This window comes from Eublepharis macularius, chromosome 10, assembly GCF_028583425.1.
Source record: "Eublepharis macularius isolate TG4126 chromosome 10, MPM_Emac_v1.0, whole genome shotgun sequence".
NCBI lineage: Eukaryota > Metazoa > Chordata > Lepidosauria > Squamata > Eublepharidae > Eublepharis > Eublepharis macularius.
The window spans coordinates 10,986,103-10,999,345 of record NC_072799.1 but is presented as its reverse complement, the minus strand read 5'-3'; the positions used below and the strand labels follow the sequence as shown (position 1 = coordinate 10,999,345).

The window sequence follows — 13,243 nt, the reverse complement described above, 5'->3', positions numbered from 1 at the left end:
CCCAGTACTTGGTGAACACACGCCCAGGCATCTTGTACAGAGAGACTTAGAGAAAAAAGAGTTTTATGCTGCCTCTCCAAGTAAAAACAATACAACAGAATAATAAAAACGACAACATAACATGACGCAATCTAGCAAGGGGCATTAAACTATATTAAGCAGCCTAAAACATTCCTCAGGCTAGAAGCTGACCATTTGAGAAAAACAGCTTTAAAAAATGGAAGCTTTCAGGTCTGGACTGGAGGAAATATTTGGCTTGGCACCTTCGTTGATGCCTCAAATGAGAGGGCATTCCAAAGAAGAGATGCCACGGCTGAAAAAGCCCTGTCTCTGGTTGCCGCCTGCCTTGTTTGTGCATACCGAGGCACAGAGATCACAGCTTGGGAAGAGTCTCTTGACAGTTGGGTTGGACAGTTCCAGGAAACAATGGGATGATTTTGAGTGCGTCGTGAGTTAAGAGGAAAGTCAATGAGCCACATTCAGTTTGTGGGGTGATTCAGTCGCCGGTGATTTCATAATCTCCATCTCTTTTACCGAGAGGAAATTGGAGGAGCTGCTGTTTTGTTATAATGGCGAGGTTGTTTTAGAGGAAGGTTAGAAACATCCTAGTCCAACGGTTCTCTGACTTCTCGAAGTGGGATCCACTTCTAAACATGCCGGCCTCCTTGGCACCCAATTTTTCCTAAACATGCAGACGACAACTCCACGCCTGTTGACACTGTCAGCGTTGAGAGGCTGTCGTCCTGAGACAATCAGCCCTCTCTTCTCTATATAACAAATGTTCTGTCCCCTTTCCACACTTTGTGGGTATGGCAACCGAACAATAACACGGCACCTCAATTCAAACAAACTATAAAACAACACAAACATATCAAAGTTCAGAAAATGGCAAGAGCATAATTAAATCCAAACACTAAAGAGCCTGATAAAATTTTTTAACTAGCGGCTTAAAATCCAATAAAGAGGAGAACCAGCCTGCCTCCTTAGAAAGCATGCATCATAATGGGGGGTTACATACATAATAATAATAACTGTGCTTATATACGACTCTTCTAGGCAGATTAGTGCCCCACTCAGAGCACTGGAAAAAATCAGTATATTATTGTCTCCACAATACAGCTGGGGAGCTGGAGCTGAGAGGAGTGGCTTACTCAAGGCCACCTGCTGAGTTCACAGCAGTAGTGGGATTCGAACCAGCAGAGTGCTGAATCGCAGCCCAACCACTTAACCCCTATGTTACAGCAGCTCGCAGTGTTGTTATTATCCTCACAATACAGCTGGGGAGCTGGGGCTGAGAGGAGAGGCTTACCCAAGCCCACTTGCAGAGCTAAGCAGTAGTGAGAGTTGAACCAGCAGAGTGCTTATTTGCAGCCCAACCACTTAATCTGTGCTACAGCAGCTCAAAACGGGGACTGAGAAGAGTGGCTGGCTCAAGGCTACCTGCTGAGCAAATGGCAGTAGTGGGATTTGAACCAGCAGAGTGCTGATTCCCAGCCCAACCACTTCACCACTATGCTACAGCAGCTCACAGAGCTGTCTCCACCACCGAAATAAAGGGAGCTCCACGTGTGCATCGGAGACCCAGGATTTCACAATGAAGTTGCAGTGGCGGGGCCTGCGGCTCTGAAAATCGGCGTGATAGAAAAAGCATCATTTGCTTTGCCGGGTTTGGTGTGCCGTACAGTTCAATACTTCCTCCATTCTCTCCCTGCCCCAGTTCATGGATCGTCTGAAGCTGCTGCTGATGCCTCTGAAACACCAGCCTGACTTTATCTACCTGCGCCACGTCCCCCTCCGCCGGGTGCACCTCTTCACTTTCCTCCAGGTGGTTTGCTTGGCTCTCCTTTGGATCCTAAAGTCTACAGTGGCTGCCATCGTATTCCCAGTCATGGTAAGTCTACTGTTTTCCTTTGTACCCTCTCTTCCTCCTAGGGCCACCTGAGATGCCATCAGCCACCTGGGGAGAAAGCAGCCACAACGGCCTGGCATCGCATTCCACGCTATTCCGCACACCACCCTTCATTACCAAACTCCTAAAGCGCAGAGGAATGTCTACATTTGTATTTCCCAGAAAATAATTTTAATTGTGCAGTGTGAGATACAGAACAGGGAAAATGTTTTGTATTAGTTATCTAAGTTATACACCGTGTCCAGTATTTCCCCAAATTCTCTATCCTTAGCCTGTGTGGCAGTCATTCATAATATATAAGTAAATAATCTTAAAGCACATATAATTTTAAGTGGAGATGTTGAAATATATTAGGGACCTGTTCAGTTTTTTAGGTTATGGTGGCAAGTGGATTTAGGGATGTACCTAATGGCATGTAAATTGTGATGTGAAACACACACATTCTGCAGGCACACATATCCTATGGGTCTGGAGCAGTGATTGGCTGGTGAGCATATGCTCAGTATGGCAATGCCAAATTTGTTTTGGCTCAGTGTATGAAATGTGGTGGGAAGATAGCATGGGATAGCCTGATTTCGTCAGATCTTGGAAGCTAAGCAGGGTCAGTACTTGGATGGGAGACCACCAAGGAAGATTCTGCAGAAGGAGGCACTGGAAAACCTCTGCTTTTCATTTGTCTTGAAAATCCCTTGCTGGGGTCGCCGTAAGTCAGTTGTGACTTGATGGCACGCACCTATCTATAATGCATGAAATGCTCAGGATACACATAAGACTCCAGTCCTGAATATATCGAGCTGGGTCTGGCCAGTTTTTCACTCTGTCTTGACCAATTCCCCTCCTTAATGCCACCCCCTCCCCATGTGCCTTTTGCCCCTGCAAGTCCTATGATCCCCAGCATAGCCTTTTTGTTGATCAAAAGGGACCTTTGCATGTTTAGGGTCAGGGTTCCTGGGACGACACATTCACTAGGGCACTGCTAAGGGTCAACATGATTGCAGGGAATATTTGATTGTGGATGTAATAAAAGGTATTGACATTGGACCGATGAGGTTTTAATTGCCTTACAAAGGTCGTGATCCAGTTTCACAGTTTCACAAAGACACAGCGCCCTCCACACCCTGTTCTCCGGTTACAAAGACCCTCCTCACCCTGTTCTCCGGTTACATCTGCTCTCTTCTCAGGTTCTTGCTATATCTAATAATAAAGTAACTGTCCTATGCCAGTCCCCAAAGCATCAAAACAACTCCCAACACAGACAAATGTTTCTCCGTACTTTGCATGAACACACGAAGCTGCCTAATACTGAATAAGACTATTGGTCAGTCAGTGTCAGTGTATTGTCTACTTAGACTGACAGTGGCTTTCCATGGTCGTAGGTGGAGGTCTTTCACCCCACCAACTACCTGATCCTTTTAAATGGAGATGCTGAGGATCGAACCTGGGAACTTAGGCATTCGAAGCAGAGGTTCATAGAATCATAGAGTTGGAAGGAGCCTTCCAGACCATCTAGTCCACCCCCTTGCCCTTTTCGTTGGGCCTACTTTTATTGATGAAAGCAAGTACAGCCTAAAGCAAGTATTCGGCCAGCCGCTCCTTGGAGACTGCCAGTGAGGGGGAACCCACCACATCCCTAGGCAGCTGATTCCACTGTTGGATTACTCTTTACGTGAAGAAGTTTTTCCTAATGTCCAGCCCGTACCTTCCCTCCTGTAGTTTAAACCCGTTTTTTTTAGTCCTATCCAATGTTCCCTCTAAGCTTTGCAGTGTTGTGAGCTAAAAATCTACTTTGTGAGCTGAAACAACTCGCATTAAAATTTTGAATGCACCTCCTTTTTTAAAAAAATCACAATCAAATTATTTTGGTTACAATCAAAACAATTTAACAATAAAAGCCATTAGATGAAAGGGCCACAAAAATCAGAGTATACTTCTGTATAAAAATGGATATGCCCATGCTGATTACAAAGGGGTAGTTGTATTAGTCTGTTGCTGCAAAATAAAGCAGACATGCAATAGCACCTTAAAGACTAGCACATTTATTTCAAGATGAGCTTCTGTGAGTCAATGCTTACTTCTTCAGCCTCCTTCTGCACCAAGGCCAAGTTAAACGACGCTTTTACCATGGTGGCAGCTGAGACACTACCTCCTCTCCTCAGCTCTCTGGAGCTGAGGGGATCCTAGCGATTTCAGGCTGCATGGGTCAGGCCAGACCCGATCACTCAGCTCTGCTCTGTTCCCCAGCTAGAGAGCCAGCAGTGGCTGGAGGTGCTCTCTGGCACCACCCTGGGAGCCAAACCAGCCACAGCCAGGAAGAGAGGAGAGAAGTGGGATGAGGCTCCATCCCTGCTCCATCCCTATAGGGCCCACCTGCGGATGCTGGCTGAGTGGGAGGGCGGAGCCACCTGAGGGTTAGTATCTGTGAGCTACAGCTGAGAAGCTGTGAGTGGAGGAGTCAGAATCTTTGAGCGATTGCTCACGTGCTCACATTAGTGGGAACACTGGTCCTATCCCCTGCGGCCAACAGGAACAGCTTCCTTCCCTCTTCTAACTGACAGCCTTTTAAATACATAAAGAGACCAATCATGTCTCCCCTCAGCCTCCTCTTCTCCAAACGGAACATTCCCAGGTCCTCCAGCCTTTCCTCGTAGGGCTCGATCTCCAGGCCCCTGATCATCCTGGTTGCTCTCCTCTGCCCCCGTTCCACTTTGTCCACATCCTTTTTGAAGCGAGGCCTCCAGAACTGCACGCAGCACTCTAGGTGGGGCCTGACTAGTGTGGTGTATTGTGGGACAATGTCAGCCTGAGTGATTTGAATATTATGCGTTTGTTAATACCGCTGAGCTTTGGCTCCTCCCTGCAAAATGGTTTTATGAAGTACAGCCCGACTGTTGGTCCATTTCTAACAGCTGGATATGATTTCACCAGTAAAAGTAGGCCCAATAAAAAGGAATGATTTGTATATTAAAACTGTTTTGAGATGGGGCTTCTCTAAAGTAAGTGCCTTGTGGCTTGCTGTCAGAAGCACAAATTAAAGCAAAAGGTTTTTTTTAAAAACAAAGCTAATTGACTTTATTTACAGTCTGCCTTTCCTGCTGATACTCCACGCAGATTACCGATAAACAATGTAATAAGGTTGGATTTAAAAATTTGAAAACTATGTAATAAGACAAACAGTAAACAGTGAAAAAACGGTTTACAATTTTGGGGGACTGTAGTAAAATCATGTTATAATTTAGGCAGTAAACTCTAGGTTTCCCTTTTAGTATGTGACGGCTCACTGTTTATGACTTTTGTTGTGGAAACAGTAGTTTAAAAGAAGAAGAAGAAATTAGAAAATAGTGTAATAACAAGATAAATGAAAATGAAATCCTGCCCTCCAGTCATAGCTGACTTATGGTGACCCCTGGTGGGGTTTTCATGGCAAGAGACTAACAGAGGTGGTTTGCCATTCCCTCCTCTGCAACCTTGGTCTTTGTTGGAGCTCTCCCATCCAATTGCTACCAAGGCCGACCCTGCTTAGCTTCTGATGAGATCAGGCCCTCCTGGGCTATCCAGGTCAGCATATTAGCAAGATAATGCAGGCAGAAATCCTCGCATCTGCCATTCCTTTTATCCTGGTTCATTCCTCTTGACATTTTTCAGCAAGGATAGTACAGTTTTCCAAGGGTGCAAGATAGTCGTGGCAGGTTAACATTCCCCTGCAGGATACCTTACCCATTTACCTGTGACAACTTGAGAAATCCAGAGCTGGAATATGAGCGGTGAAGCTTTTGATTTCCAACACAACCCTTTGCCTCTAATTGCCGCTCAGGTTTCAGGTGTATTTTTAACTCTTTCTTTGCCAGTAGGGAAGGCAAAGAGAAGGGCCAGGTGGGCTGAATCAGGGGAGGTGAAGCAGGTAAGCTTGAATGACCGTGGTGGGAGAACAGCTGCATGCCATTTAAGGGAGTGCTGAATTCTGTCCCGTTAGATCTTGGCACTGGTGGCAGTCCGAAAGGCCATGGACTACCTCTTCTCTCAGCATGACCTCAGTTTCCTTGACGATGTCATTCCCGAGAAGGATAAGAAGAAGAAAGAAGACGAGAAGAAGAAAAAGAAGAAGAAGAGCAGCCTCGATAGCGATAATGATGACGTAAGACTGTTTTCACCCTCTTTTAGCCAGTTTAGCTTGGTTTTGGATGGGGGATACTTCACCCAAGGGCTGCCGCTGCCTCCTTTCTCCCTCTCCCACAATACTAGAAGCTGGGGACACCCGTTGAAGGTGACGGGCAATAGATTCAGGAAAGACGAAAGGAAATACTTCTTTACCCAACAAGTAAACCGAAAATTTCAACTGTGAAATTCGCTGCTGTTGATGTAGATCACTGCATTCATGAAAACAGATGGGTTGAAAGGGGGTTAAACCAGTGAATGGAGGAGAGGTAAATCTATACCTACTCGCCATGGTCCCTAAAGGGAACCTCCTTGTGTAAAAGCAGCATATCTTTAACTGTGAGTGCTGGAAGGCAGCATTGGGGAGGGCCTCGGCTCGGCTTGTTTGGTCCTCCAGGGCAATTCGTTGACCACTGCGCGAGACAAGATGCTGGACTAGATGCACCACTGGTCTGATCCAGCAGGGCTTATGTTCTTGTGCACATATGTCTGTGACACCAGAGACAAAATGCTGGGCTAGTGGGTCCTTGGCCTTGACCAAGCATGGCAGACCTTCCGCTCAAGGTGGTTTCATGCTTCTTCCAGAGAGTACAGCAGACGGCAGGGGTAATGCTGCTGAAATTTCCGAAGTGAGATTCCCAGTTATACAAAGCAGGGGAGACTGCACATGCACTCGGTTCATATCATTGATAGGACCTGTATCATTCTGAAGTTCTCGGTGCAGAATTTGGAGCGTGCAAAACGTTTAAAAAAGTTTTTGCCTAAGGGATGCCCAGCCTTGCTTAATGCAGCTTTGCAGGCGTGCCTTTTACAGTCCCAACGTGCGTCCTTTCACTGTTCCCTAAGCATCCACCCCTTTGCCGCACATCATCGAACTGCTTCGGATGTGGCGCTCCCATTGAAACATGGTGGTGCGGGATCATCGCTCCCAAAAGTAAATTTCTGAAGAGAAGGTGTGCAGACTGTAGCTGTGCACACAGCCTGTGCCAGTAACCTGTGGAACTTACCCACACTTGATGTAACTATCTTGTGCCCCCAGCCAAACACAAAGGCTGTCTCATGTTTGTCTGACTGCATGGAGAGCATCATGCCTGGAGCCACCAGTTCTCATTCACTTTTTGCCTTAAGAGGCATTATTACCCCAGTGGTTTGGCACTGCTCCCAAGCAGATGTGGTCTCCAGCATTAGCAGTTCAAAAAGGGCCATCGTATAGTACATTCACCACTGTCCTTTGTTACAGTGGAAAAGATATATCCTGTGACCGGCTCATAAATACAGCTGGTAGAGGTTCCCAGGATGTGGCATGTCCTCCTCCCGCCAGCAATTCCCAGTGCCAGGTCCCATAACCGCTCACGTCAGCCATTAAGGTTGTCCATATAAATGTCTCCTCCGTTGGAAGTATTATGGGAACAACTTCAGCTAAGCAAATCCTTCGCTTTTCAGCCTCACCATTCTCAAGTTACGGGCCGGAGGGAGGGAGGGAAGGAGGGAGGGAGGGAGGATGGGAGGCTCGATTCCTAAGAACCTTATCTCGGCTCCCTTATCAGAGTCTGCTGAAATGTTACACTCTGTCCTCCTTCTTGCCTCTTAAGTCACTCTACTTTGTTTACTCTGACCAGGTGTTGACTTCCTCCTTATTTTCTTCTCACTCTGCTTTTCAGGACATAAGAACACCTTGACAGGCTTACTCACTACTATGAAAACCGTCTTCTTTCTATTTCTTTCCCACCCCCCCAATGCACATAGAAGGGTTGACTCAGCGAGGTTCTGCCTTACATTTCCCGAGGAACCCTGGTTTCCAGCTTGGAAACGTCGTGCTAACCTGACTTTGTGCCTTAGAATTGCTGAATTTCTTTTTCTTCTTTTCTGTTCTTATGGAAAATGGATTACCTGGTGCCTTCAGATCATTCTTCCACAGGATTCAGTATGGCACCATTGTGTATGTGTGTGTGTGTGTGTGTGTGGAGTGAAAGCAGAAAGATGGTCCATCCCAGTTTTATAAAGGCAGCTCAAATGAGACCAAGTCTAGGGGGGGGTCCGTGGATGGCAGTCTATGGGCAGAGTCTGACTTGGAAAAGGTCATTGCAGGCTACTGGGAGACAAGACTGGGCATTTTTGCCACTGCTATCACTTCATATTAAGGTACAAGGAGAAAATCTTGTTTTTTCCAGTTTCATCCATGTGGCTTGTCTCCGGAAGCGTTAAAGGAGAGGAGGAGAAATCAATGCATTTATAGTTATTGGGTGACTATGAAAACATCACCCATTGCTTTCAGATTACCCAGAAACTTAAGGAGACATTTGTGTGGTTGCAGAGCACCTTTGCTTTCTGGCTCAGTACGTCTAGAAACTTGTAAGAATGGGGACAGCTGAAAAGATCTTAAAGTGAGAATATGTCTAGCAGTACTGACATCACTAGCCTTCTTCACAAGTTACAGTGAACTCACGCATGATCCGTGGATTGTGTATGCTTAATTTTTCTTTTGACGTGCATCAAATAATTCTCGTGTTGCATTCAAGGCATGTACAGCTGAATGCATGATTGAAGTGTCCCATTTATCCATGATAGGTCCCCATTTTCATTTGTAAAGTGAACACTAGAGACGGGCACGAACCAGAAAAATGGTGGTTTGTTGTGGTTCGTGAATCTTCGAGTTTCACAAACCACAAATCAGTTTGTTTGGTTCTTGAATATGTCACTTCCAGGGCAGCAGAAGGACTGCAGAAAGCCCCTCCTCCTGTTGCCTAGGAAACTGATTGATTGGCGCCATGCTGTCTGCAGCGATGAACGAAAAAACGAACCAAACAAACCAGCCTAAAAATCATAGTGGTTCATTGCAGTTCATCAAAAATGCTCCCCAACGAACCGCCCATTCACAAACCAAAAAACAGCCCAGTTCGTGACGAACATTGGTTCGTATTTCGGTTCATGCCCTTCTATAGTGAACACACATTGGCTTTTTCTTAGAAAAGGATGTGCATGCATACAGACAGGAGGTACATGTGTTCACTGTAATCTGTGAATAGGCCACTATCATCTGTCACTTGGACACAATGAAGCTGCCTCGGGCCATTGGTTCATCCAACACAGTATTGTCTGCCCTTTACTGACAGTGGTACTGGGAGTGGGGCTCAGGAAGAGGAAGGTCTTGCCAAGTCCCTGTTCTCTGAGATCATTGAATTGGTGGTGGCAGGAATTGAACCTGATGCCTTTTTAATGCAGTGTAGGTTATCTAACGCTGATCACAGCCTCTCCCCCAGTCTTGGTCTTATTATGAAACAAAGTGATAGAGGGTTTTGGAAGCAGGAAGGCAGATTGTCGGTTATGGTTATCTTGGAGGAGGGCAGTGTAGTTTTGTATATTCCTGCCTCAGGAGTTAGGATGATTGGTTAGCTTTAAGTAACCTCCTGTTAATAGGCTTGAGGGTACTGCTTATCACCAGAGGGAACAGGAAGAGAAGTATGGAGGAGCTTAGAAGAAGGTCTGTAGAATCACTAAATTGGCCTTCTGGTCAGCCTAGTTGCTGACAAAGGTGCTATTTTTTCCATAAAACTGCAAGGACGCTTCACAATTGAATCGAAGGCCTTTCGGTCTCAGTGCTGCTGCCACCCTTTTTACCGCAGAGATGTGTCATGGACAATTCAGTGACGGGTCTTGCTTTTTGCTTATTGTTGACACTTTCTGGAGCAACGCTGAGGGCACTTTTAGAAACCTGTTACTTTAGCTTAATTAGCAGGATATTATGTCCTTCTAGTAACTGTAGATATCTCCTTGAAAGCCATTAGCAGCTTTATTTATTTACTTACTACATTTCTCTATCCTCTTTCAGTCAATGCACTCAAAGTGGCATATAGTGGAAAATAATGGGGCATAACCAGGGCTTTTTTTCAGGGGGAACGTGGTGGAATGGAGTTCCGGCATCTCTTGAAAATGGTCACATGGCCGGTGGCCCCACCCCCTGATCTCCAGACAATCTAAACTCCCCTAGTCTGGAGATCAGGGGGCGGGGCCACCGGCCATGTGACCATTTTTGCCAAGGGCAATTTAAACTTTAAAAAACTCCCCTCTTGTTCCAGCTGACCCACAGTGATGTCATTGTGCAGTCCTGAGTTCCACCACCTCTTTTCCCAGAAAAAAAACCCTGGGCGTAACCCAGTAGGCAGGAGCCCTGTGGCGCAGAGTGGTAAGCTGCAGTACTGCAGCCCAAGCTCTGCTCACGACCTGAATTCGATCCTGGCAGAAGCCAGGTTCAGGTAGCCGGCTCAAGGTTGCGTCAGCCTTCCATCCTTCCGAGGTCGGTAAAATGAGTACCCTGTTTCTTGGGAGTAAATTGTAGATGACCGAGGAAGGCAATGGCAAACCACCCCATAACAAAAAGTCTGCCAAGAAAACTTTGTGATGTGACGTCCCCCTGTGGGTCAGTAATGACTCGGTGCTTGCACAGGGGACTACCTTTACCTTTTTAAACCCAGTAGGCAGACATGAAAGGAAAATGGGGTGGGAAGAAAAGAAATTTGAGTACTAATTTTTTCTGAAAGACTCCACACAGTAATCTTGATTGCCTTGGAGTAAGAAATGTGGTAAATAATAAAATGCCTCAAAGCATATCCTTTCATCCTAAAGGATCTGAGAGCCAAGCTACAAGTGACGAATTACATTTGTTTGGCAAGTGAACAGACTCACGTGTATTCCTCCCTGTTCACTTGCCATTCACTTGCGCTTCAGTTGATCAAGTGGAGCTCAAGTGAATGGCAAGTGAACAGGGAGGAATACACGTGAGTCTGTTCACTTGCCAGGCAAGTGTCATTCCTCACTTGTAGCTTGGCTCTCAGACTTCCTTAGAGGGTGCTTTTGTTGACCGTAAAGCACACCGAAGTGCTTATTTTTTTAACTGCCAGCAGATAGTGCCATTGGTAGAATGGCCACAGCACTTAAAATAATGGCAAGCTGGTGCAGATTCCCACGAATGCCAGAGCTGGGCTGGTATGCTCTGCGGATAATCTGGGGTGACGGTGAGAACGGGAGAAAGTGTGAGCGAGGCGGAAACATTCTAAGCATCTTTGTGCACGTTTCTTTCACAGTCTGACTGCCCTTACTCAGAAAATGTCCCAAGTATTAAAATCCCAATGGACATCATGGAACAAGAACCTTTCCTAAGTGATAGCAAACCTTCCGACAGTGAGTAGAACTAACCTCTTGCATGCCTGCTTCAGTCTGAATTTGCACTGCCATAAAGCAGATATAAAGTGATATATATATATAGATACGTATTCATACATCTATATATACACGTAATCTTTCTTTTTAAAAAATACTTGTTTGGTAAATGTTTTTGTCTATTTTTTTTTCATTTCCATGTTTATTTTTCACCCAGCCTTTTTTTCTGCAGCATGTGCATTTCTGGTTGGCTTTTAAAACAATATTTTTTTCTCTTGTTATCTTTTGTGGGGGCTTTCTCCCCCCCCTTCCTTCCTTTCTTTGAGCCTCCATTTTTAATGGCTTTAATCCAGCCACTAACAGGTCAATGGCTAGCTCTCGTTCTCTTTTTCTGTGTCTAACCCTTCAAAATCACCCAGTCCATTACTGGTACAATATTTACTCCCCCCTCCTTCACATGTGGCTGCATGTACCATCTAACTCTTTTAAATTATTTCCTTTAGTTTTCCTTGCTGGTTAATCTTCTGGTTTGCCGTCTCTAGAAGCCGCACCACTGTCTATTCCTGTTTGTTTCCTTAGGGTCCAATCAATCATCACCAATCCAATCTTAAGTGTCATAGTTCTCCTTTGTGCCATTCACTGATTTTGAATCATATTGCATCATTAATGCGCTTGTCTTCTTTTAGGTGTCTTTGGGTGGCGTTGGCTTTCTTCTCGTTCAACCTTAAAGTTGTGCTAATAGTAATAACCGCAACATGATCGTCATTTTCATTGTTCAAAAAATCCACCACCACTGTTTGTCTGTCCCTGCTGCTCCTCCATGTCTTGTCTGTTGCTTATACTTTCTTGATAAGAATGGAATTCCAGAACAGTTTTGTACGAGGGCTGTCCTGTGGTTTGTGTGTATTTCTCCAAAGAGGAGGGATCACACAGAGTCTCAGAGATGAATGTTTTGCTTTAAAAGAGAAGAATGAAAAGTTGAACCCTTTGCAACTTGACAGATACTTTAAAAACAAGTATCAATGTTGAATGGCTGAGAATGTGTTGGGAAGAGGGGGAGGTTGTTTTACTCCTAATCTTGAGCTTTATCTCCGACAAACACCATCTAGCTTAACTGCCACAACTGATTTCCAGTGGACTTGCAAACTTTTGGGGGCTGCATGGATGGGTATAGCTTGTTCCAAGGTGGACCTACAAGAGGAGAAGCAGATTAGTACTGAGGTTAGGAATGTGAACTGTAATCCCAAAAGTCCCCAGTTCTGGATTTGTGTGGCAAAATAACTTCCAGGCCCAGTTCAAGTAGCCTCTGGCATCAGCCGTGCAGATTCATTCGAAAACACCTAATTCAAAAGAGTTACACTTGCAGGTGTGACCACTAGATTGAGTGCCAACTAGCCTATAGTCAATAGAATTTCCCAGGCATCTTAAATCGGCTTCCCAGTCTCCAAGGCTATGTCACGTCATACTTCCCAAGTTCACAGCCCTTTCCAAAATCCATTTCCCATTATTCCTGTCAAACCGAACCAGGCTGTTCTCCAAGCACAATTTTATGCTGTTATGCCTCGACTGTGTTTCCAAAGTCACCATCCAATCCTCTGGCAGTTGTGCCATAATTATACTGTGATGTCTGCTTCGTAGGAGGAACTGTTAGGCACATTCTTACCAGGAGGAGGGGATTTGTTGGACAGGTAGAAAACGAGAGGGGGTAAGTCTCAAAACGGGTGAAGGAATCTCACACAAATTAAGTGGCAGGGCTGGAAGATGGTACGAGGTTTAATTTGCATCTTCAATATGAAAGGTTAGATCCCATAGATATATTCCTCTTACGGTATTATCTTCTTCTTGAGCCAGAGGAAAGCCCCATCATTATAGGAAGAGAACTGTGGAATCCAAATCGAAAATTCGTATTGCTGTCTGACGTCTTCCTCCTTGAAAATTTAAATTGCTATCTGATGTCCTCCTCCTCCTTTCCTAGATGGGAGAGAGGATTATTTCCACCTGCCATCTCCCTCTTAAGAAAGTAAA

The 13,243-nt window shown here is 45.3% G+C and overlaps 1 protein-coding gene across 2 annotated transcripts in view; it reads left to right on the top strand.

Moving 5' to 3' along the window:
• SLC4A4 (solute carrier family 4 member 4) overlaps window positions 1–13,243 on the top strand; it is a 257,837-nt gene that overhangs the window by 235,383 nt on the left and 9,211 nt on the right. Inside the window, exons 22-24 of one of the 2 annotated variants that reach the window (XM_054989972.1) lie at window positions 1,718–1,891; window positions 5,880–6,041; window positions 11,143–11,239. In XM_054989972.1, the coding sequence (XP_054845947.1) occupies window positions 1,718–1,891; window positions 5,880–6,041; window positions 11,143–11,239 (433 nt within the window). The remainder of the gene's footprint in view (window positions 1–1,717; window positions 1,892–5,879; window positions 6,042–11,142; window positions 11,240–13,243) is intronic. The other variant, XM_054989973.1, reaches the window with a different exon arrangement.